The sequence below is a fragment of the Rhyacophila brunnea genome, unplaced genomic scaffold (genome assembly GCF_057557595.1).
Source record: "Rhyacophila brunnea isolate RB1 unplaced genomic scaffold, BYU_Rbru_1.0 scaffold_12, whole genome shotgun sequence".
Taxonomy (NCBI): domain Eukaryota; kingdom Metazoa; phylum Arthropoda; class Insecta; order Trichoptera; family Rhyacophilidae; genus Rhyacophila; species Rhyacophila brunnea.
The window spans coordinates 11,607,340-11,634,994 of record NW_028232774.1 but is presented as its reverse complement, the minus strand read 5'-3'; the positions used below and the strand labels follow the sequence as shown (position 1 = coordinate 11,634,994).

Genomic DNA, 27,655 nt, shown 5'->3' with positions numbered 1-27,655 from the left:
GAGAAGTGTGGCGAGAGACCGGAGTGAGTGGAGAGCGGTTGTGGAGGAGGCCAAATCCCACCCCGGGATGTAACGCCGTGGAAGAAAAATGATCTTAAGGTGGTATACTTCATCGACTTTTTTATTTCTCTACTGTGAACACTTACCCAGTTCTTTATATTTTTTTTGTTTTATTAAATAATATTACTTATGACATCTACATACTAAATGTATTAAAATTTTAATTAATTATACGAAGATTTCGAATCGAATATGTGTACATATTGTGTTTTGGAATTGGATACCATATTGATAATTAGTAAAGGTCATAAAACAGTTTAAAAAATATTTGTTTATTTGTTATATCGATAAGAAAATTAATAGTATATATAATTCATAATAAATATCATATTTTATGACAATTATAGCAATGGGATTCATAAAAACATGTTTCTTGACTTTCCTGAACATTTTTTCTCATGTTACTTACTGGGTTTTGAATTTGGACAGCCGAATAATTATGAATTCCTTCTTTATTAATCCAATACCAGCTGTTCGGCTCAATAATAATACAACAATTGAGCCCCTGAAAATGAAAACCTGCTCTGGAGACTTATTATACGAAAAATCACAAAAACTGTTTTTATTTCATCCAGCTACGTTTATAAATAATAATTGTTAACTGGCATATAACGACAATAAGCAGTACTCCAATTTTCAAGGAAACGTCATGCAATTTAAAAATATACAAAGCGATTTTTTGCAAAATTGCCAGAACGGGGTTTGCGACTCGATGACTATATTGAAGAGACATTAAAACAATAAATTTACTGCAATTTGGGTAGCTAACACAAAACATAACACGATACTTATGGCACACAAATCAAACAATAAATAATTATTTTATCTATTATTTCTTCTTCTGCGGTTTAGTCTTGTCTAATTTTCCATGCACCCGCAGCCGGTAGATACACGTGTAGGTCGGGTGCCCCCAGTTGGAGTCGATCTTCAGGCGGACGATTCTGTACGAGGCCGTCGTCGTCTTCTGCACGTTGAACATTTGTCTCGGGGTGCCGTCCTTGTCGTAAGTGAACTGCCCCAAGAAGAATCCCTTCTCTTCTTTTTTATCAACGAGCCCCTGATAAACCAGAAATAGAAAATTAATAACCGTTCCAAAGCTGATGACGTGTAAGGTAGGGGTGTCAAAAAGGTAACTATACTTTTCTTTCAATACTGACACTTGCAAGTATTGATACCAGTGGCGAAGGGTGGAGGTAGGCTGTTGAGATCCGCCATAAATATTTCACAATAAACTTTGTCAGTCATACATATTATTTGTTTTCATTGAATTAAGACTACAATTTACAGATGGTGTTGGTTTGTTTTTAAAATTCAATTAAACTCTACGAAAACCAAGCTACGAGTATAATAGATAATAGTCGTCTATCTATAAAATATCTAAAATTATGTAATTAAATCATACATAACTTTGGCTATTAGACATATAATAGATAAAATAATTTTTTTATCTATTTATAGTTTGGTTTAGGCAGGGTTAATGAATTAAAAAAAATGAAAACATCAATATGGAGTAATATGTATTCTTAATCCAACGAAAACAAATAAATATAAATGAAAAAGTGTGCACAATTTTGTCGTATCACACAAAGTATACCTAAACTATCGTGGTTCGGTAAGGCAGGGTTTAATTGATTTTTTAAAACTAACCGACACTATCTGTAAATATTGTAGCTTAGTTGAATTAAACCAAATACGTATTACTAACAAAGATTAACTGCACTACTTATGTCGGATCTTAACAGCCTACCTCCACCCTTCGCTGCTGATCGATACATTTCTTCCGATATTATACCTAAATCAGGTATATACTTTTTCTTTCGATATGATAGCCCTGCGTGTAGGGTGCATATGTACTCAGTTAATGTTTGCCAATAATAAAGGTATTCTCTTAACGAGGTCTGTTCAAAAAGTCTCAAAATTTTCACCGGGAAAAATACAATTACTCAGGTCGAGATCTGAAATTATAACCCCCTTTAAAATAGTCTCACTTCTCCCTTCGAGTCTGAATTTTACTGTAGGAAGCGTTTCTTGAACACCTGTTTGGCAATAGAGACTGGGCCGTAGCGTCTGACATAATAACGTGGCATTTTCATCTTGGAGAATAGCCGAACGAACCATATCGGGAGGTTGAGAAACTGACAACCACATGAGTACTATGTTTGGGGAAGTCTGAATCGGATGCTTTGAATGACTTATCGCGTTGTCGTGATGCAGCTGATAACCTCCTCAGTCCAATTTGGAAGCACCTAACCAGTGCTTATCCCTACCTCGCCCGTAAGTCCTCGGACGGGCAGGCCCATTCTTTGGGCAATTGGACCCAATCGGGCCTCGTGCCCAAAGTGAGCCACAATAATAATAATAAGAATGAAACGATAGATTAAACTTAATTTTTAATTAAGAATTCTGAAGCATAATCGAAAACGAAACATTTCTAATTCAGGGACGTTATTTATAGATACGAGTATATTAAAAACACATTCAAATTCAGCTCACTGGCATCATAGGAGATGCAGTACAAAACAATACCTGGTACCTTTCCCAGAGAGTTGAGGGCGTTCAAAAAAAGGTCGGGAATCACCGCTCCAAAGTACTCCTGATAATGTCTTCAAAATAATTTTAGTGGTACCATTAAAAAACACGTGATTATATACACTGTACATGTTTTGCTACGATATATTATTGAAAAGTGTTTCGCATATTTCTAGCTAAGTATGTACAAAGAAAACGATTCATCGCCGTATAAAGCCGTATTTAGACCAAGCGAGCGAATGTTTGTTCTTCCCCCACTCCAGCGAAATTCTCTTGACGTAAACCCTTTTTGTTGAGCGAGCATAAGAATTTCGCTGGAGTGGGGGAAGAACAAACATTCGCTCCTGTGGTCTAAATGCGGCTTTAGAAAACTAAAAACTTAGAAGCTAAAAATAATGTGAAAATACCTTCAGACTCATCAATAACACAGTCAGGATATAATAATACAGTGAAAAAAATTATTAAAATATGAGTCTACTATACCAGTACTTCTCAAACCGGGGGCTCCTGGACCTCCTGCCAGGGAGCCGCGAAATATTTTAGTATTATTTGAAGAAAAAAATCATAAAAACGTGTTTAATATCTCGCATTAAACAGAGCAACTTCTTTGAAATACAACTCGATGATCTACTGATATTACAAATTACGCACAGTTAATGGTTTTTGTAAGATATCAGTATGATTCCCAAATTCATGACGATTTGCTTTTCTGTAGGGAAATTTTTGGCGACACCAAAATGAATATCACCACAATCTATAAAATCATGATAAAAATGTACATATAATAATAATTAATGGTAAATAAAGTAGTGTTGGTCATTAATGACTTAAATCATTGGGAAGGGGAGCCTTGGATTTTTTTTCTGATTTCAGGGGCCGTGGTATAAAAAAGTTTGAGAAGCACTGCACTAGACAAGTAAAACGAATACTATTTTAATAAATTTAAAAAAAAAATCTCGAATCTAAACTCACTCTAAAAATGTGGAAAATTTTAATATGCGAAGTGATTTGCTAAAACATTGCAAATCTTCGTTGATACTATAAAAATGTGTAACTCCGTTTTAATCGAAAATTAAAAAAAAAAAAACTGTAAGGGACTATACGTACATAGATGCTGAAATCTCTTGGAGCAGACGTTATTTCCAGAGTGGGCGCGATAGTGGCGGGAATGTGCTCCAACGTCACCCCTGAGATGTGCACCCGCCCCACCAGCCTGATGATGACCTCACCCTGCGAGCCGATGAAAGCGAAGCACTGCCCTGGTTGAACGTTAGGCTGCAAAAGTCGCTCAAGTATTATTATCATATAAACAATCTACTTAAAATACGCTGCTACATTATGATGATTGATTGTCAATCTCCATGACCCATTATCGCCCTATCAACAAAGGTATCCAACAAGATGGTGGAAAACTCACTCGTCAACCAGCTCACAGTAAGATGCTGTATCGAAAACCGATTGGCGTTTAGCATTAAGATCAAAATGTAATTCATGTCTAAATACAACACTTAAAAAATAGGTAAATCAAACCACTGAAATACAAGAGAAAGACAGAAGAAAATAAGTTGGTAAGTAAATTAGAAATACAATATAAAATTCTGAATGATTCAAAAAATTCAAGTAGATTCTCGTAAGTATCATGGCAGCATTATTATCAGATATTTGATATCAATAAATATCAAATTAATGGTCTTATTGAATCAAATAAAATTGGAACATTGCTCTGTCTTGCAATGCTCCACGAACAACGTGATATTTTTTTATCTCAATGCAACACGGTCATCTATTTTCAATATGTTAGCTCACGGTGAACTGTGATATGGCTAAATGTAATACGTACAATTGGCTACCCTTGAAGACATATTCAGGCAACTAGACTGGAATGAAAAGAAATTGTTAGAAAAGTAACTCTTCGCCTCAAAATGCGCTTCGCCTATGACATACTCGTGGTAGCTTCATCGCCCGATTCAGATGATCTTCAAATCAAAATGCACCGAATCTTACCGAATTAAGTAGAAAAGTAGGCTTAAAAACAAATGGATGAAAAATGAACGTCATGTTCACCTGCTATGCCAACCGAAAATAGATCCTCATCAATGTCACTCAGCTCCACCAGATGAAAAACTACATTAAATCCGCTAAAAATAGATAGATGTATATTCAATGAAACCCTAAAGCTGGGCTGGAATGCTTTTGGGGACTTGAAAGTGACCACTCATTATGCTTAAAATACAAAGTGTTCAACTAGTGCGTGCTTCATCATAATGACATCTCTCGTCTTGGTCGTTCCTACACGCAGTCATCTTCTGAGTAGCCAAGACTACCCACCCCTCTCGATCCTCTGCTTCTATCAGTCAAGGCTCCTTCACTATGTCTCTCCAGCATGCCGATGCTCTTCCTCTGCTTCACCTTTCTGGAGGCTATCCAAAACCACCAGTATCTCTAGGTTTTTCTGTCATATTTTCATCTGGTTGTCTAGTCTGCTTCATATAATCTAGTCTCTGGATGATTCGAATGACATTCGATGATGAAGCATTCGGCGCAAACACCAGATTTCGAAGGCATTAATTGCCTTCCACACCCCTTCCCTCAGGATCTTTATGACTCGGCACCGTACAAAAATATGGAGAACACTAATGTTTGCACAAGCACAATTTCCGTGGAAATTGAAACACCTTGTGTATGGAAGTTAGTAGTCTTCCAGGACGCTAGACTCCGGTTGGCTTGAAAAAGCGTAGGTCAAATTGAAACTCTATTGAGGAATCCGCACCATATAGCCGGTCAGATCTGACTTAGTAGTAAACATGATAAAATTAACTACAAGACTATTAATTACCTGTATCATTGCCTTAGCAGTATGGGTTGGTGGGCACATGGCATTCGTGAAGGAGTTCCACATATCGGGCCACACTTTTTGTGTTTTGATATGGAACGGTTTTGTATTTCGAATGCTGAGAATCTTTCCACCTTTAGAAAAACAAAGGTAAATTACTACTTTAGTCAAACCGCTTGCCATTATTATCACAAGCCTAAAATGGACTTAAGCGTCGGCTTATAATGTCGTAGGTCCCAGGCTTAAATCCTGGGTCTGGCAAAATACAGATATTGTTTTTCAATTCGTGTTTGGAGTCAGAGTATGGACCTAATGGGTTGAGCAAGTGGCTAACATCCATTTCTCGTAAAAGAAATCTGTTAACCACTGTTGTACACTCCGTGGAGGCCCATAGTATGATCCTCTCAGAATCGAGCATGGTGAAGTAAGTAAGTAAAATTATGCAATAAACCATGATTACTTTTTGAACAGTCACATAAAATTACAATCAGCAGTCTAAATAATATATTATGAAAATGGGACTAAAAAAGACCTCTATAACCACTAATTTTCATACAAACTCTGAAAGGAGAAAGTAGTCTTACTTCCTTATTTCCACATTCCACCATTCAATATCTTTGTAGGCTTTGTAGTGTTTGCAATCGCAAAATGTGATTTATTGTGTTATTTTCGATACGTTTTATCTTAGAACTTCAAAATCTTTTGAGATATCGAGATGAAAATGATACCAAGAATATATTATATTAGTAAAGTTGTACAAGTTTCATCATTTCGAACTATTGTGTAGCTATCGTATCACTATGTAGTAGTGTATTGCTAATCAAAGAGCAAATATTTTGAAATTAGAGACGCTTTAATTGTATTATTAGGTAAGTAGGTATAGATTGTTTTAGTTGACAGTGATACAATGACCAAATAAAATACCCACATCTATGACTACGATGAATAACTTACGATGTGCTTCTCGTTAATTTAGATTTAAAATGTATCTTAAACTTGATTTATTCTGGAGATCATAATCGATCCAATGAGTAAAAACATCCTTTTGTATAGAAACATTTAACTTCCAAAGTAGGTTTTTGAAAACTTTTTTTTTTTAAGATTACTTTTCCCATTCGAACCAATAACAATTTACATTATATTTTAGATATTGTATAATCAAATGTTCAAAATCAATTATCTCTAAAACTAAATAAACGTTGTCCATTTATCGAATTTATTCCAACTGGAACCCAGCCATAAGGAATCTATCGAGAAAAGTTTCAGATTGAAATCATCAAAACAAACGAGTTTTTTTTTTGAAGAAGGTTGTATGTGCCATGTGGACACCATATTATTATTTGGAGTACCATAAAATGATAAAATTCCATCACGTTGGTACCAATAATATAAGCTATGCAAGTTTCGTTATTATTGGTCAAGTCATTTTTGAGTTATAACCGAATAAACGATCATATCGGTTGATAGTTTGTTGTTTTTAGCAAAGAAAATAAAATTCCACTAAGTCGGTTCTAACGTTCTAACAATATAACATATAATCTCATAAGTTTATTCATTAATTTCATTAAATCAATAGTTTTTTTTAATTATAATGAAACAAACGAACACGGAAAGACGGACAGACAGTCTAAAGCCTCGATGACATTAAGCTACTTTACAAGCTGCTTGATGGCGAATTTAAAAGCGGGCGAGTCAGCTAGTGCGATTGTGAAAACATACAAAACTTTCCACTCGCTCATAACCCACAAGCTGGTGACTATTTTGACAGGGCGTACATAGTTCGCTTTTTTACCGGGAGGTCGCCACTATCGCTCTACTGCGCAGACGCATATCGGCCCACACGCCAGCGTGTAGCGTGTAAAGGCTCGATGACATTGAGCTAATTTACATGCCGCTTGTTGGCATATTTAAAATCTGCTCGTAAACTCGCCCAGTGTCATCATCGAACAAGCTAACAAGCAGATTATAAACAATCTACCGTGTGGGCCTATTGCGTCTGCGCAGTAGAGCGATGGTGGCGACCTCCCGGTGAAAAAAACGAACTACTCATTTTGACATTTACCGTTTTGACGTTTTAAAATGGAAACATTATTCGGCAAGCATTTTACGTTCATTTACGTTCCACTTCATAGCGCTAGAGCCCGATAAAAGTAAACAACAACACAATATTATGACTTTAACTCGCTAGCTTGTGTATATTATCTATGATTTTTTTACTTAAGTATATTAATTTCCTATCTATTGTCTATGATCTGCAACTACGTTCTGTCAAAATAGTCGCTGGCTTGTGGTTTCTCAGCGAATGGTAAGTTTTGTTTGTCATTATCACAATCGCAGTAGCCGAATCGCCCGCTTTTAAATTCGCCAACAAACAGCTTGTAAAGTAGCTCAATGTCATTGACGCTTTAAGTAGACCGGCTTTCAACTTTTCTCGGTAGATTGTTTACAATCTGCTTGTTAGCTTGTTCGATAATGACACTGGGCGTGTTTACAAGCAGATTGTAAATTCGCCAACAAGCAGCTTGTAAAGTAACTCAATGTCATCGACCCATAATAATTGACAAGTAGTAGGTATATATACACTAGATCGATATTATTTATCTTTATGTTTTATATGTATTTATAACACTGCTTTCTTCAATAAAAGATATTTTTTTAAATACATCGTATTATATTATTGAGAACCTGAGGATTCCAGCGCAAAGTCAACTTTGGAAGTCTTGTCTGCGTCGTATTTAGCGAACTCGCCCCTCATCAATTCCTTGAAATCGTCTTCGCTGAGTGACGACTGTGACCGTATGGGGCTCGTTTGGTAGCTATGCGACTTGACGTTGGGCAGTGCCTGAGATATATCTCGGATCTCCAACATCAACGTATCCTGAGACAGAGCCGCGTCGTTCAAGTCTTTCTGCAACAACATTTTAAACTCAAATATGTATCTCTCTTCAATATGTAGGTACATAATATGAGAAATTCAAAATGTCAGAATAGAAAGTGAATTATCATTATACAGGCGCTCACTGATACAAGAAACGAAGAAAATACAAAATATTTAAGGGAATGGAATAGGTATTACTTCTTCGTCGGGACTTTATGATTGAGGATAGTGACCCAAATGATTTGACTGTTGACCAGCCTCTACGGGTTGGGCCCTCTCCTCTCGGCACACTCCATTGACGCAACCATCCGAGACATCTTATGTTCACTTTAATATTCTGGTGCGGCATGTCTAAAAGACAGAACCGCACGAACAACACAAACGGATACCAGCGATCCTTATAATTCAATAATTGTGACTCCTAGGCCACGCGCATTTGAAAACCTTTTCTGGATGCGACTGGTCGCGATAACTCGCAGGTGAGTCCTGGTAGTTATAGCTGCAAGCCAGGTGGGTATGAGGAATGTACCCGGAAAAAAGTGGTGGTGTAGTTTGGTTTTTTACCGCCAGGGGCCTTATGTTAGAACTTGCGAGTTGTAGTCGCCCGGTCGACATGACGTCATATGACATCATTGTGACGTACTACCGGAGTGATAATAGCATTCGAGAAAATACCGCTACTAAAATAGTGGCGTTATCCATTGTACCCATACACAAATAGGTGTTTCAGCATAATAATATCTATGGTGAGCCGTGTGCGTTGGACGGCTTGCCCCAAGCGTGTATTGGCTGACGTCACAATTACGTCATGTCGTCGGGTGACTTCATATCACTAGTTAGAACATAGGGCTGCAGGTTCGACACTATCGTTCTACTGCTCAGGCGCAGATATCGAAGAAACCAACTTTCGCGTGAAGATTCAGAAGCTTCCGCCCACTTCCGCCTAAAGTGAACATGCCGGCAAAAAAAAGAACTACACCGCGTAGAGACGCTTTTTCAGATTAACTGATTTTTACGACATGTCTAATAGTAGGTACCATAAAATAACAACATCGCGTCTCGCTTACTATTGAAGAATGAAATTGGAGAGACAGTCAACACTTTTACGTGTAAACAGTTGTTGCGATAGTTTAAAATATGTACCTACTCACTATTGCTGCAAATAAATCCATGCACGTGTGCAGGCGCTATCATGCTACAATTGGTAAGTATCTATTATAGGTAGGTATATAATTAGGTAGTATTATCATAATGCTGTAATGTACTCACTGAAATGTTCTGAACTGTAGAAGAGAGTTCCACTAACTCATTAGAAACTTTATGACAAGACATGTTGACAAGTATTAGCTGAATAAATAATCCCATGAAGCCAATAGCAAACAAACTTAGAAAGATTATTTGACTACGTCTGTCATTCGTCAGTGGTGAAATCGTATCTTGCGCATCTCCTTCGTCCTCGTCTGGACAGGTGCAGATCATTTCAAAATGTTCGTCACAGCGTTTATGTATTCTTGGAGTCATTGTAGATACTAATGTGGTCGCGATAGTCAAATATTATATTCGTTTTTGTATCTGTCACTCGTATTGTAATTAGATTAAATGTTGAGATCCTTTTTAAACCAATGTTTGATCTAAAAAGATAAATAAAACAAAATTCATATTAAATTTAACATAATAATACTTATATATATTCTATTAATAAATAGATAATTAACTAGCCTTGCCTTAATCTAAATTTCTCCACAAATTAATTTTATTAAGCTGTCATTCAGCCAAATTGAATGTTAGTTTTAGATACCACCATTGCTATAAGAATGTTTTGTTTTCTCTTTCCATATTTGAAAATACCTATTGTAATGTATGGCTAAAAATGTACATTATTATTTAGATTAACCGCCATGACAATTCATAAAATAATGTTACCAGCAATGAACAGTGAAATATGCGCCTAAATCATTTAAAAAATTCAAAGTATTATAATTTCGTAACATTATAAAAAAATAGCGTGCCGAGAAAAAAAATTGCTCGAAATACGTAAAAAAGTTTTTTATTTCATTTAAAATGGAATTTCTTGAATTCGTCAGTACGCTTTGAAAGTGGTACCGAAATAAAAAGGGCTTCAGAATTTCTCTTTTTTTTGTAAATGATTTTTGTGAAAAATAAAAATCCTATATATTATTTTTCAACAGATGATAAGGCATTCTATAATTTTGCGGAAATTACTACAATTTCTAGGACCGCGACTATAATTCGGTGACAAATAGATGGCAGCACTAGTCCATAGTATATGGTCTATAGAACTGTCAGAACTGAAATTTGTTGTCGGAGTTTGTTTTATTTATAATTTCTTACCTATTGACTATTAATAATTGGTACACAATGTCCATTCAAGAGATTAGTGCATTTGCAGCAATTTCACGGTCGTCTGGGAAATATAATGTTTTACGCAAAAATGCCTTCGAAGTTAATGATGAATTATTTGTCCGGAATTTCGGGTTAAGTAAAGACCTTGTAAGGTATCTTTCTAAAATTCTCACTCCGTTTATGGTCTCCCGAAAAAGACGCTCCGGTCTTGATATTGAAAGCAAGATTTTAATAGCGTTAAATCTTTTCGCCACCGGTATTCATCAAACGTCAGTTGAAGATAGTATAATGAAAGTTTCCCAGTCTTGCTTATCGAGAACTTTGACTGAAGTTTTGGCTGCCTTGAACTCACCAGAGATGTTTAATCAGTGGGTTAAATTCCCAACAAGTTCAGATGGACTTCGTGAAATTCGAAACGGTTTTTATTCTAAATATCGGCTTCGTGGGATAATAGGGTGCATCGATTGTACACATGTTGCAATCAGTCAGCCTTGTAATAATGACCCATTAAACCCTGAGCGACTTTATCTTAATCGTAGGGGATACCATTCCATAAATGTTCAGTTGGTCTGTAATGTAAATTTAAAAATCCTTAATGTAAATGCACGTTTTCCAGGAAGTGCTCATGATTCCTTCATTTTTTCCAATACTCACCTTGAACCGACTCTCAGAGGTTTACATGGCTGCGGAGAAGACACTTCTTACCTGCTGGGAGATTCGGGATATCCCTTGAGGCCGTGGCTTATGACGCCATTGCATAGCGTAGAGGCAAATTCACCGGAAGAACATTTTAATGCTGAATTGACTAAAATTAGGTCTACCGTTAAACGTTGTATATCTGTTTTAAAAGCGCGTTTCCGGTGTCTATCAAAAAAAAATTCTCTGTATTACACACCAAAAAAGGCATCACGTATTATAAATGCTTGCATTGTATTGCACAATATTTGTGTAGAAAACAATATGCCAGATCCAAAAATTGATGACACTTATGATTTTGGTGATGTAAATGATAGTATTGTGTACGCAGAAGAACCGCTTTGTAATGGAGAATCAAATCCGGATTTGATCGCTGGCCAAAACGTTCAAAGATTACTTATAAATAATTACTTTAGTCGTGATGACAGTTAAACCTCGTTGAGTTAGATTGTTACCTTATTTATTTGTCATTAAATGACATGCAGCGGCGGAAATATAGTTGACAAGTACATTATTCAATTTCTATGAATGATATATTCGACCAATTATCAATACAACTGTTAGAAGATAATATGCTGAACGCTCAATATAAATATAGGTTAGTATATTGTAATATTGTAAACGCAAATTCTATTCCAACTAGTTAACTCCTTAACATCTTTTCATTATTTATCCGAGATAACTCTGATAACTTCTGGATGAATTCTGTATATAAAGGGTGTTATCTCCCTCCAAATGCGAGCAAGTAATATGCATTTTTATTTTCTTCCTGGCGGTATGCTGATTATCGTCTGTCATATTTAGGGACTCAGGAGTGAACAAATACCACCGGAATAATGATCGAAAACGGCGATATTTATTTTAAATATTACGATACGGCTCTTTGCTTGATTTTTTTTTCGACCATGTCCGATCCTAATAGGATCATATGGGCCTCCACAAAGTAGAGGGTTGTATTAACAGACTTTTGTTTTTTTACGAGAAATGGATGTCAGCCACTTGCTCAACATATTAGGTCCATACCATACCCTGACACACACAAATTGAAAAACAATATGTGTTCTTGTCAGACCCAGGATTCGAACCTGAGACCCACGGCGTGATAGTCCAACGCTTAAGCCACGCGGCCACGTGGACCACGCATAAAATTAGATCAAATTGTCACTGTTCTGGCAGAAGACACTAATTCGAAAAAATGACATATTGAGTTAGTACCAAAATGTTCCTTATTTCAAACTTTACCGTCTGGAAACCTTCTTAATGAATAAACAGTCTTTATTTTAAAGTCACCCTTTTTACGATTACTTAATAAACTCATATGATAGACCATTATTTCAAACATTTTAACAACTTCAAAGTCAAATTACTCAAAACTAGTATTCTCCAGTTAGTGTGTCTGCCAGAACAGAGACGAAATGATATTACGCTGTATGAATATGTGTAGTAATAAATAAATAATTAATATTTTTAAATTATATTACATCATTGTCATCTTAGAGCCGCAGTGCAAAGTCATGAAGTGGCAACTCTACCATTGCTGAGTGTGCGAAAGGCAAAACCCAAGTCGAAAAAAATTACTGAAATGGAAAAGCACAAAACTTAATCAATTAGAATTTCATTTCAAAACCTATCAAGTACTCTCTGTTGATAGTATTTTTTTTTAACCGGTTCTATGCCCTCAGCGAGTTTTCTCACTTTATGAGGCCGTGATCGAGAGGCCGCTCATACAAATTTCGCGAGTTATCTCGTTTGACTTTCAACTCAAATTACTAGCCACTGTCGATTGATTTGCATAATTTAAAAAATTAAACATACAGTGACATCTGTTTGAATAATTATGAAATACCAGTGGCGAAGGGTGGAGGTAGGCTGTTAAGATTCGCTATAAATAGTGCACACTAAACTTTTTTAGTCATATGTATTTGTTTTTATTGAACTAAGACTACAATTTACAGATGGTGTTAGTTAGTTTTTAAAAATCAATTAAACCCTGCCTAAATGAAACCATAATAGTTTTGGTCTAATTTGGGCAATACGACAAAATTGTGCACACTTTTTCATTCATAGTTTTTTGTTTTCGTTGGATTAAAAATCCATATTACACATATTGCAGGTTAATTCATTAAGCCCTGCCTAAACCAAACTATAATAAATAAAAAATATTATTCTATTTATAAAATATTCAAAGTTATGTATGATTTAATTGCATAATTTTAGATATTTTATAGATAGACATGTATTTTTGACTATTATCTATTATGGCTTGGTTTCTCAGGGTTTAATTGAATTTTAAAAACTAACCAACACTATCTGTAAATTGTAGTCTTATTTCAATGAAAACAAATAGGAATGTCTGAAAAAGTTTAATGTGCACTGTTTATGGCGGATCTTAACAGCCTACCTCCACCCTTCGCCACTGTGAAATACTAAGCGACATATTATCGGTATTACAGCGATTTCTGTAAGAGCTTCACTCTACATTCAAGGTATGCCGTTAAAAATCTGCGGCCTGTCAGATACTTCCATAGTAATATCGTAAGGTATATAGTAAAGGTTAAAAGTGTCTGGTGTTAAATTAAATTAAATAATATAACATTGTACATTTCAGGTATTGTCCTAGAAATCACTCCAGGGATAGAAATTGTTTCTAATTTTGATATCTCATATTGAATGGATTAGAAATAATTTAATGATAAAAGATTTGGAATACCAGCCGAGTTGACGCAGCTACAAGATGTGTGTCATGGGAACATATTAAAAAATGGACATGCAAAACATTGGGAACGGAATACTTATACCAAAAGTAAATGAAACACATAATATATCCATCGAAAATAAAAATAAAATCTCAATCTGTTCCAATGCGTGGAGTCAGCCTTAAGTAGTGCATTAGTACAAAACGCCAGAGATAGTAATTATTTTTCTGAATATTTCAAAATGCTTCAGTTTATAGTAAAGCCATTTCTACGCTAGTAAAAGAAAATATTGAATAAAATGTAATTTACTGATATCATGATCTTTGCCACCACTGATTTCTAAAAATCCACATTAATTAGATCACCAAAAATGTTGGCATGCTATTATTCGCACGGTATCCAATAAACTATGTCTACAATCATGCAGTTTTCGTTTGCTAGAAGAACGCTTCGCAGGGCATGCGCAGTCTGCGTATTGGCCTGTCTCAAACCAATTTCATGATGGCAGTTTTCGTGATATAAGTGCCAGTGCCTAGTTCAGATTTCTGTTCAAGATCAAGTCAGTGTTTTTTTTATTTATTACAACGTTTTTTTTAGCTCGTATTCTTATTTGTCCGGTACAAATTTTGCAATTGATTTTTAACTAACTTCCCGACTAGCTAGACATTTGAAACTTTTAGAATATATCAGAACACGATGCCAATGCATTTTTTTAATACTTTTAGCCATCTTTAAGTAGAATTGAATTTGTTTTCAGTTAATTCTGTTTTGTATGAAAAGTTATTTCGACACCATTATCGGTTGCTAGGGGTCTGGGGTCCTAGCAACTAAATTATTAATATATACGTGCGTTACTATGGAAATCAATATGACATGTCAAGTACAAATTTTTTTGATCGTTTAAGCTAGTCAAGTCAAGTTTATATGGTTCAACGGAATTTTAAAACGTTGTATATAAAAAGTTCTTTCTATCTTGTAATTATTTATTTAAGAATACAAAATATTGTGGACATAACAAATCTAAATTAAAGACGTACACAACATGAAATTTACATTATAACAAATATTACCCTCACAAGAGAGAAGAAGAGAATATAGAATATAATAATAATAATAACAGAAAAATAAAGTTTCAAAAACAAATTGCAAAGTTCATCACTGAAAATCTCTATGTCTTTAGGGAGCACATTTACTAATCTTGCACCCCTCTCTGAGTGTTGCCAATTGAATGATTCTGCGAAAAATATGTAATATTAAATTATACAATATTACGCCAAATAAGCCAAAACATGAATGTTCTGTTGTGTACTATAGTTTTTTCAAAATTTACATGTTAAAAAGATTGGCGCACGGGTAAAGCGACTTGCATCGAACCGCTGTAATTATATACCAAATTGTCTTAACACGCATGCGCTGTGATATGGCCACATCACAGTGACAGCTTTAACGCCTTCGTTCTCCTATGCATTGCTATTTTTAGATTTTTTTTTTATCTTTAGAATGTATTGTGTTTCTGGAGAAAAACTTACACTACAGAATTTGCATTTGGATTTGGTCAACCAATAACCCTTATATTCTGGATTTTCCGCCAAATATAACGATATTTTTGTTATCTTTTAGGTAGTTTTTAACTATTTGTTGGGAGATACGTTTTTCTACTTGAATTTGTAATAAATGGCTCAATAAATCATTAACAATACTTGCACTGGCAATAATTACTGGCCTAGTTTGTCTAGAATATGATTATTCAATTGCTCTAATTGAGTAAGATAGCTAATATAAATCATGAAAATTTGTAAGTCACAACATTAGCAAAAATCTTTGAAATCTTAAGTATTTTTTTAAATTTTTGCTTTCAGCATTGAGACTTCCTCCTCCAGCCGCCGCGATACTCTGCGGTACCTTTCCAGTCTTCAGTGTTGAGAAGGGCTCTTGCGGCGCTCTTCACATCTCCTGGTGCACTCCGACTGACATCACTCAACGTGGACCATTTTTAGTACCTCAGTCTTTGGCATGCCCTTAACTTGATATGTCCAGTTAGGCTACAATTCATCATTAGTTGAACTATGTAGCCATTTTTAGGTGCACGTTCAGACGGCTTAATTAGATAAACTGGATTAATAATTGAGGTCAATTAATGTCTTCCCTTCATTGTATATTTGCATCAATGTCATAATTTCACCCTTCATCCAGAAAGTAACACACAATTATTATTGGTCATAAATACAAGATCCTATACCTTTTTTATCTCGTACATTGATCAAAATTATAGTATGACCTCACCACTGCAATACATATTAAGAAAAAATGCCGTGTTCATAATAATATTATGATGTTTGCTTTTTTCCAAAGAATATGAATGCGTCAATTGTCTACCCATTCGAATGATTTTAATAGCAGTATGCTTCACCTTATAGTATATTTCCAATATATAAATAGAAATTTTCATCAACGAATTCAATTTCAAATACAATATAATATCAAAGAAAACGCTCTTCTTTCCTTAAAAAATAAGGTGTAAAATATTTTTTTTTTCTTTTATTTAAATGTATTATAGTTTTAATTTTTTTAATTGGGGATTTTTTGCATCTTTGCAACATCCACTATTCATAAGAAATTGTGGCTTTAAATTTTATTCTTAGTTTTTTATTATCTTATGCAATTCAAACACCAAACCATCGTCTGTTTATTTTGTAAATAACAATTTTGATTACCTACACTGTTCTTGTAAATGTAGTGTCACCGACTCGTTAAGTCCGTGGCAGGCCTCGGCACTGTCAACAACACAGTCACAAGTTATCCTACGTTGCATTGTGATCATTCATAAATTAACATCTGTATATTATAATTAACTCAAATAAACTGATATTAAAAGTGTTTACACGTGTTTCACTACTCACCCTCCCAACAATCCCACAATTTGGTCAACTAAATATAATATGGTTGCAAAACAAAGTTATCAAAATACTTTGTCTTCAAACCGTTATAATGTAGCTCTACTTCATAAACACTAATTTGATTATAAAAATATGTTTTTATTAACTGGATAGCTGCCAATGACGTCTTAAGACGTGAATGGAACGCCGATCATACAAAAATGACGTCTTTGGTCGTCCCGCTTTAAACAGGAAACGGGGGGTAAATCAATTATTTTAAACATATAAATGCCTGCAAGGTACCACCATACATACACCTACCAGCAGTAAATATATATATATATAATTGACATACGCCTACGATGGCCGAGCAGCTGATACGTTGCCTTATTATGTCAAAAAATCTATAGAAATGAAGCCAAAATTGAAGCAAAACAGCTACTAATTAAGTTTGCCACAAGAGGCTTCATTAAAGATAACTTCACACTTATATGACATTTATTTACCAATTTTCAGAACCGTCCTCTGATCCTCCCACATCAATTTTATGTAGGCAGCCAAAAGCAATACATTGACCATTAGACCAATACATACCAAGTCGCCATTTTATTTTTATGGCAGCGACAGAAATGAAAATAATTAACTTATTACCAACACAACCACACATCAAATTGATTTAGAAATCAAACAGCTTTGAAAATTCCTTATACGGAACTCCTATCCAGAGTCCAAATTCTTTGGCGCCGCGGTAGTCAACAGACAGCTCAAGAGAAGAGTCGAAGCGAAATCTTCTCTTAACCCCCGTGTGTCATAGCCATTAGCTGATGTCTTGCTAACTACCAACGTTAACCAGTAAGTCTATACCCTACCTGTTCCTGCCCAAGTAACCATCCACCAGTCGTCAGACTCACCCTCACGTCAAAGGTTCAAAAACAACCCTTTTGACAATACTGGTGATAAATTCTCCTCTTACCTGTAATAGCGAATCATGTAGTTTTTTTTTTTCAGACTGATAAAAGTAAATTAAATTTCGGTGCAGAAATTCCAATGCATTAACTATTAAAAAATAAGACGAACATTTTAAATTGTAGATGATTTTTATTACTTCTACATATTTGGAAAGATACAATTTTCAACACACAATTGAGAAACAATAGAAAGGCACATTCAAATACAATACAGCACACAAAAAAGAAAAATCTTTTTTCCATTTTGTGGTATTTGTTATTAAAGAAAACTAGAATCATAAGATAGAAATTATGTGGCTACTGAAGGATTGAACGAGTACAAGTGCATCAAGTTGAGTAAATTTACTTGAAAGTTAAATATAATATAAAATTGTTAATTTCTGCATAACTGATTTCAACATGCTGTAAACGAGTTCTTATTCTCAAATATGTAATTCATTATGGGGCATCCATGTAATATAATATATCCTCTTAAAACGGGGACCAAAATTATTTAGTAAATGGGTTTAATAAGACGTGCACAAGACAGAAATAGCATAGGAGTGTGGGATTGAAAGTGACAGTTGACGCTTGAATTTTTTCTGTTTTTTATAGATTTTTTTTTTCCATTTTCCTGCAAATTTGTAACTGCGGAGACTAAGAAAATTAATACTCGGATAATGAGAACACCCTGTATACACGGGAGATCATGGAGAGTAATCCAATCTGGGGAATAAAATGCTTAAAACTTTTCATCCAAAACAGTTACATAATATTATATAGGTATATGGTTATGTAAAAAGGGAACTTGACTATTTTTTAAATTATACATCACCGATACTCATTCAATCCTCAGTATCTACATTTATTATTGTTCTTATGGAAGACGCATAGCATTTGATCGACAGGCCGCACATACAAATTTCGCGAGTTATCTCGTCTGACTTTATACTCAAATTACTAGCCACTGTCGATTGATTAGCATAATCTGGAAAATTAAACACATACTGACATCTGTTTGAATAATTATGAAATACTAAACCAAAAATTATCAGTATTACTACGATTGTAGAAAGAGCTTCGCTCTATATTCAACATGTATCGTTTAAAATCTGCGGCCTGTCAGATACTGAGGCATAGAAAGGTTAAAATTGGTACATTTTTCTTATATTAATCAAAACATCGACATCATAATTAAATATTATAAGTAGAAATTGCGTGCGGTGATTTTTTCTTGTAGGGATGTTGTTTGAAAAAAACATATTCACCAACTATTGTCACAAATTGAATACTTTATGGCGAGCAACTGATGAAAATTATTACTGATTATTAACATTTTATATTCATAAAGTAGAATGTCTATAATAACTATCAATATAATATAATATAGGACCTAACGAACTTAATAAAATTTACTACTTATGTAATTACAGTAGTACCTCGATATAACGGACTAATGCAGGTGAGGGGGTGTCCGTTAGAGCCGAAAATCTGGTATATAAAAACACAAACAAAATCCTGTTTATTCATCTTCGGATGATATATCCAGACATACCCGTTGTGGAGTGACGTTAATGTTTGAAGTCAACCCACTTGCTTTAGGTAAACCTGCTTTGAAATAAGAATCAAGTTTTGTTTGCGCTTTTGAAGTCTACTGTTTTTTTAAAAACAACTCTCTAAAATACGAAAATGATGTACATAATATAGTTGAATTTCATTATCTGACAAATAGTCGACAATTAATGTTATTAAACCGTCGAGATGCGATCTTATCACTGATAACTTTGTTTTTGAGCGTGTTGTTCCTTCTTCCTTGCCATCTTCACCTTCAGCCTCCTTTTCCAAGATCATGGGCCTTATGTTGTAACTTGCGAGTTGAAGTCGCCCGGTCGACATGACGTCATATAGCATTCGAGAAATTAACGCTACTCAAATACTGGTGTTATTCATTGTCCCCATACACGAATAGGTGTTTCAGCATAATAATATCTATGGTGAGCCGTGTGCTTGAGTGGCTAGCCTCGATGCGTGTATTGAGGTTACGTCACAATTAAGGCCCCATAACTTCATCTGCTATTTCACTTTCAGTCATGTGTTACCCAGGGTCACCTTCATCTACTTCTAACCATTTTAAACTTATTGAATGGAGTAATAAATGCATCCATTCACTTAGAGTAGAGAATTTAAACTTATGTGCAGCTGTGTGAATTAGCAGACAGCTTTGCAAACGTCAGTGCTACGTTCAATCTACGAGCAGGGCAGCATTATGGCTAGAATTCGAATGCGAGAGGTATGACGTGATTATCATGCGCAGAACATTGTTTACAAGTGGTGACACTTGGATTTAAACATGTACATATAACATTAACTGGATATTTTTAACAATTTTTCACATTCAACCAGATATTTTGTCCGTTATATCGAGGTTCTACTGTACTCAATAAATGCTTAATAATATTGATATTTTATCAATTATTTATGGGGATGCCCCGCATCTACAGCATCTATGGACCACACGCCACAGATTAGTAGATATAATAAATTATAATTTGGCAAAAAATATTTACTAATAAATATTTATTATTATCAATGACATTATTAATGGACGACGCACTCAGTAAAGTAGCTAGCAAGTAAATTCGCCCATAGCAACATTCGCACGTGCATAGGTAGACGTCACGCAATATCCATTATGCGATATCACGCATTTGGAATTTATAGCAATATCACCTTTATTGTAATGGCGTTAGAACAGTGTTTCTAGTATCAATGTACATTTGAGCGAACCCGTTCGAACCGAACCATGCGGCAGACCCGACAAAAAGCATTGGGAATTTATAGCAATATCACCTTTATTGTAATGGCGTTAGAACAGATTATGCCATTCGGCAGACCCGACAAAAAAGTGAGTGTCATTTTTTTTTCCAGATGCTTCGTCCATATTAATGTCATTGATTATTATATACATAATTTGTCCTCAGTTTTTTTTATAGAAATGTGTATTTGTTGTTTTTTTACAGGTTGGTCTGGATTAAACTAATAATCGATAATTTTTTTTTTTGGACATTAAATATAATTAATTATTTATTGAGATAGCTGCTTTTGCAGAATCAATGACAAAATGTATCAGTCAATTAATATCTAAATACGGTCTCCAAATACTAGGTTAATTTGTACGCCTGTTTAAAAAGAGACATCAGAGCACAATTTGTAAGTGTCTTATATACATCTGGTAGCTACACAGTAGCTGTATCGGTCTCATGACGTGCCAACTGTTTTTTTCTAAGGAGTACGTTAAAATAAATACATCTGCAGCTCACCTAACTCCATCCCTTCCGTCATACTTCAAGAAGTAATACAAGTGGGAATAATACATGCAGAATGATGTAGCATGTAAATACAACCTTAATAATAAATTAAATAACATAAGGAATTTGACACAACACAAAAATATTTATTTCACAATATCACATAGCTTGTAGCTAACGTAGAAAATAATAATAATATGTAAGTAGTACATACATAATTTTATACTTATATAATATTTTATAACCTAAATGCAAATTCAAACTTTACACTTTGAATGTGCATTGTGATTAAAAGTGTAATAAGTGAACAGTGAAAAAAGCAGAGTTTCTACATATTTTCATGAATGAATAATTTGGGCATTGAAACATTTGGGCATTATTTCACTTGCTAGATGAACACATCGCAATGAATGCATAGCTTGCGCATTGCCTGCCTTAAATTGGTTTCAAAATGCCCGTTTTTTATGATGGAAAGTGCTGAATTGAGCCAAGACTACAATTTATTCACAAATGATGTTGGTTAGTGTACGATAAAATTATGCAAATTTTTTCATTCATACTTATTTTGTTTTCATTGGATTAAGAATACATATTACACATATTGTTGGTTAATAATAAATAAAAATTATTATTCTATCTATAAAATATCCAAAATTATGTATGATTTAATGGCATAATTTTAGATTTTTTTTTATCATACTTATTTATTTACATTGATTTAAGAATACATATTATTTAATTACAGCTGGTGTTGGTTAGTTTTTTAAATTCATTAAGCTCTGCCTAATCCAAGCCATGAATGATGAATATATGTGTCGCTGAGTTTCAAAACCCGCTATAACACTTTTTTGAAATAATTAAGATATATATATCGTTGGATTCGTTATTAAAATCACTACATGAAAATTTTATCGCCTCTTTCAAAAGCCGCTACGATTAACTGTAATTTATGAAACAAAATCAATGTGTCTATCAAATCCCGCTATAACTCTACCGAAACATTTAAAAACCTTTTTAGTTCAAAAAGTTTTTATTGATTTTCTCAACATAGTGAAAAAGTGTTATAGCGGGTTTTGAAACTCAGCGACACATAATATATGAGGTATCTAATTACAAAAAGCGACAAGTCCACAATTCAATATTTTCGGGAAACAACGTTTTTATGTTTCTGGCTTCAATTATTTGTTTCAAAGTGTGATTTTTTTCCCCGTTGTATTCTATATCGAAATTAGAATCAAATGGCAATTTGTTTCAGCCGATAAACTCTTCAATGTAATAAATATAGGCAAACTGCGTGCGTATTTTTTTCTCGATTTTGACCAAATGTGGACTTATCCCTTTTTGGAATTAGACGCCTCATATAATAGACGAATATTTTTTTATCTTATTTTATCTATTGTGGTTTGGTTTTTGCAGGGTTTAATTGAATTTTAAAAACTAACCAACACCATCTGTAAATAAAATTATAGTCTCAGTTCAATGAAAACAAATACATATTATGACTGACAAAGTTTAGTGTAGACTGTTTATGTCAGATCTTAACAGCCTAATTTTTATGTTTTAAATATAAATAAATATGAACGAATGACGATAGCGAATAGTCTCAGACTAGACGATGATCCATATTTTTTCTAATTATGTTTTTTAATTAAACAAAAGTCACGGCAGGTAGGGTAAAAGATTCCAAGCGTTCGTACGGAATCTACATCCTCTGCCCCAAATTTAGAAATTTCTGGCCAAAAAAGAGTGCCGACATAATTTCATCCATCCCAACTACATTACCTATTACCACAATCATTCAATCATCAGTAAGTCCGGAAAAACTTTCTCAAATAAAGCCACATAATAATTGACAGACAGTACTGCAGGATTGTTTTCCAAAATCTTACAATCCGGTTGTTTTGAGACGTATTCCTTATAAAAACCTTCAGATTCCTGTATTTGTGGGTGAACTTCCTTTGTTTCTGTTCCTTCTATAGTAGACGGAGATACAATTTGTAGACAATCATTTCCATGTGGAGGTTCTTTGAAATGCTGCATCAGCTGAGAGACATTACTGGCGGTTATTTTGCATGTATAACATTCAAGCGGTAGACATTTCTTCATATGTTTATTATAGGAGGCAATATTTTTATAACTCTTGATGTTACAAATAGTACAATGATAAAGTCTTGCATTAGGTTTAGACACATTGATGCATCGATTTTTCTTTAAATGCAACATTTTGCAAATCACACACTTGTAACCTTTTCTTAGTGAGTATAACTGCAAATTATCATCAGTCTGAAAATTTTGCACATTGTGTTTAGGTATTGCACCGCCAGTATTTTTATCTCGTTGAGGGTCAAAATTCAATTTTCGGCAATCTTTTTCTTTCAAGGAAATTAAAATACCCTTAGATCCAAGAGCTATGTCGCATATTTTTGATGGCTGCGAAAATGAGGGAAAACGTTCTTTCTCATTTTGAGGTTTTTTTGTATTTAGTTTATAATTTTTACATTTCTGAATGGAATCCGGAGTAATTTTTACTATCTCAAATGGCGCTAGAATAATGGTCTTTTCATCGGATATAGGAGTGGCCGAGGTTTTTCTTTGAGACTCAGACCCGTGGTTTTTATTTATCAGTTTGAAAGTACCGTTATTATTGAAAGAAAGATCAAATTCCAAATTCTGTTGTGCCTTTTGAGTTAAAAAGCAGGTTCCCTTTACGTTTTTGATAACGTTTTGTGCTGTTTTTGGTCTTTTTTTCTGTCTTGTATTATGTAAAAATTGTTGACGATATTTTTCATCCGTACTCGGTTGGGTCACCGTATTGACATCAGATTTTTTAAAGTGCGTGTCAGTCGTCAAAATATTCTGAAATAACCTGTCAGCTTTGTCCGCAGGAATGAAGATGACAATTTTCTTTTTGCACTCATCATCGGAGCCTTTGCAAAAAGTGATTTTTAAGAAATTTATTTCAAATTGTACCGCAGGTGTGTTGATATTAATTACAAATGGAATATTTTCAAACATGATTTTTGAGTTGGGCTGGCCCACCAACGTTTGAACAATTTTGTCAATCAGTTCATCATATTTCCTTACATGAAGAACAGGTACTTTAGGTTCTTTGACCATACCATATAATGATGTGTCATATATATCAGACATGACTGTCAATATTCACTTTTAAATCACAAACTATATTGAATTTTCAATATGAAATTATAGTGATGAACATACACATTCATCTATTAACTATTTGTCACCGCTCTTCTGTATGTCAACAGAGTTATGTCCAATAATTTGTAGCAACATATTGGTGTTTCATTCTGCCTGAAATTAATAAACAAAAAATCTTTGGTTTTATTTAGCGATGATATAAAATGTACCAGTTTGAGAATTATGCCTTGATTACACGTAACGAGTACAGTGGCGAGACAGTATTCTCGGCCGAGTGCTCGGTTGGTATAAACATAATACCCGAACCCCTCACCTTACCAGCACTGACTCGCTAGCCTGCTCGGCATGTTTAAACACACACTCGGTACGTACTCGCCACTCTTTTCAACATGCCAAATAGCTTATAGCTTCTCTCATGACAGTATCATATCTCTTTGTATCATGGGAGTAATATTTTTTAACAATTTATTAAAATGTTCTACATCCATTCTAAGAAGCGCTCTAAATTCATCAGGGTCTTCTAACTCCAATTCACTAAAAAGAGTGTATGTTGCACCACGATCTGGTCTCCTTAAAATCCATTGTCTTGTCCAAAGACGTTTATCTTCTTCAAGCAATAATTCATTCAATTATTCTATCAGCAGTGGAATGTACAGCTTAGTATATTTTTAATGTACGTTTCACTATCCATGTTTCGGTATGCAAAACTAGCCTGCTTTTTGATCGAAAGTGAACTGACTCGCCACAAAAGTCGAAAGGAGAAAAATACGTATAAACACTCTCTCGCCCACACCACTCTCTTGGCCTAGTGACAATTAGCTGTCTCGCCACTGTACTCGTTACGTGTAATCAAGGCATTAGGTTTGACGGTTCGGCTGATTACAAGAATAAAACACTACCGATGAAAGCGACCATACGCAATAAAATATAAAATACTCCCGTCTACTTTTTGCCCGTGGGAATATGTAAATGCAATGTATGGACTGTAAGACGAGGCAGCGTCTTGCCAAACCCTACTTATCTAAAAGCAAGGCAGAGCAATTTTCGTGCCTACATCGATGTAGCTTTTGGCGACTGCTTTTCAACGTAACTCATAGAGTACAGCTCCAAAACCTAACCAAAGCTCTTGACATATTCTCATTGTATGTTAATAATTAGGTGGGTATTGTTCTAACTTCTGATTATTCTTCCACGTTATTGAGGTTATACAACTGATCATACAAAATACAAATAATGGTTCTTTTCTATTTAGTGGAAGCCAGCGGCAAACAAATTTTGAAAATAACCGAAATACAGGATTATTATTTGTTAGGTTAGGTTATCATTCTTGAATTCATGAATTTTGACGGAATCGACAATGAAAATTGCCACTGTTCCCGCATGGCTTCTAGTAAACAGACTTGTAACCAAAAAATAGCTAATCTTCGACTCTATTTAGTTATATAGTTATAGCCGAGAGGTTTTGTATGGCGGCAAGTGAGAGGCCACGAATTTTTTAGCAAAAATAAACCTTATTTTTTTTTTTGGGAATATATTGAAAGTTTATTATAAGCCATATGCTAAATGTCTCATTACCGGTATTCTTCCGAATTTTAAATTATTCAATGCAAAGGCCTAAGACTGGCATTCTGTCTTCAAAGACAGGCAAATAAGTTCCCGATTTTTGTATGGCCGGCGCTCTACGTCCGGCCATAACCGCGAACATGTTCGTTTTGGCACAGAACCGTAATATCAGTTTTAAAAAATGTAAAATATAATTTCATTGGTAATTGTGCAGCATTTATAATTTTTTTTTAACGAAAACAGTTTAGACAATTATATTAAATACCTTTTGCTGTCTGCGCAGATGTTTTTCGATCCAATAATTGTTAATTTAAAATTTTTACATTTTGATGCATTATATTATATATTATCACAAACTAATATTATATTAGGTTGGTGTAGGTTAGGTTTGGTTTGGTCTAAAAAGAAAGTTATAAAATCTCATGCGGACATCCGTGGCATATTTACCATTTCATTTTTCTCCGATGCGTGTGAGTAGGGTTTGGTATTAAATTCTATAGGAGCAGTATAGGCACATGACAGCGTTCATGCGACAGGCTACTGCAATGTACTTTAGTGAGTAGTCTGTATAGGCGACATTGGACTTCGGTCACCAAAAGATACATCGATGTAGGTGTGAAAATTGTTTCTGCCTTACGTTCTGATATTAGTAGGGTTTGGCAAGTTGTGACCGGGCATGTTCAACTTTAAGTTGGCTGTGTTCTATTATCCAGTATCAAAACTGATAGAGATATACGCTGTAAGTAATAATGTAATTCATCAACCTAAACACTTGTATTATATTTGAATGAACTTATACTAAAAATAATAATTTATTATAATTACTTCCACTAAACCTGAAAATTTCATTATAACTACTGTTAAATTCCCAAATGGCCCATGTCTCTGTGAATCTGGAGAGGCGCAAATCGATATCAAATCAACAAATAGTAAGGGTTGATTGCGAAAATAATTAAATAATGTTAAATATCTGACCGGCAACATTGTCTGAATGCCGTTAAAAAAGAATACGAACGGCAACGCCGCATTTGTACCGCTTGTAAGCGGCCGTTTGTTTTAGCTGGAGAAGCATTTTTGACAGCAACGCAGTAAGCAGTGTTAACCTCGCTATCCGCCAAAATGAAATTGAAAAGAATTTGTATAAAAATGTAACCATTCAGAATATATTAACGTAAATAAACCTCGCCGTTTCTGATCACAATTCCGGTGTGTTATTTGTCCATCTCCAAGTCCTGAATCCAGACAAAAATCCATACGAAGAAACAAAGTGACAGCGTGTTTTCACTTTCGAAAATGGAGGGGAACGACATTACCTACTATAGATATATCATCATAAATTGTCAGGTGTTCGAATTTAGAACTAAGCTCATCACAGTATAAAAAGTATTGAATGATATGTCAAATGTTAGCATGTGGCGCCCTCACTCAGCGGACAACTTATATTGGTATTTATGTTTTCTGAAATAATTGTATTGAAATCTATGGCACACACGCAAGACATTTTTGTCACAGAGATCCCCATCAAACTATTTTCTACTGTGCAAAGAGTCTACTGTATAATAGTAAGAGGAAACTACGCCTCAGTTTAAAGTGTGGGGATTCACATATCGTCGGTGTTTTGTAAAAAGGGCGAATTAACCAAAATGCTATTTTACAGGAGGAGGATTTTTAACTTTTGACATTTGTTTGTTTTTTACCTGTAGATGATTATAAATATCTAACAAGTTTATAATAACGCTTAGA

General features: G+C 34.5%; 1 protein-coding gene across 1 annotated transcript; it reads right to left on the bottom strand.

Annotated features, from left to right (window-relative positions):
* Positions 1 to 889: 889 nt before the first annotated feature.
* Positions 890 to 8,342, bottom strand: LOC147077772 (SUN domain-containing protein 1-like). Its single transcript, XM_085940042.1, has 4 exons — positions 8,108 to 8,342; positions 5,426 to 5,556; positions 3,697 to 3,864; positions 890 to 1,117 (listed from the first exon to the last, which is right to left on the bottom strand). The coding sequence occupies exons 1-4, from the start codon at positions 8,340 to 8,342 to the stop codon at positions 890 to 892; spliced, it is 762 nt and encodes a 253-aa protein (XP_085796168.1).
* Positions 8,343 to 27,655: the final 19,313 nt, after the last annotated feature.

Excerpts from the sequence above, each read along its gene's own strand:
- LOC147077772 (XM_085940042.1), bottom strand. The coding sequence starts at position 8,342 with ATGTTGTTGCAGAAAGACTTGAACGACGCGGCTCTGTCTCAGGATACG. Across the intron at positions 3,865-5,425 it reads CTGCTAAGGCAATGATACAG|CCTAACGTTCAACCAGGGCA; the intron begins GTAATTAATAGT and ends CGACTTTTGCAG. Across the intron at positions 1,118-3,696 it reads CAAGAGATTTCAGCATCTAT|GGGCTCGTTGATAAAAAAGA; the intron begins GTACGTATAGTC and ends CTGGTTTATCAG.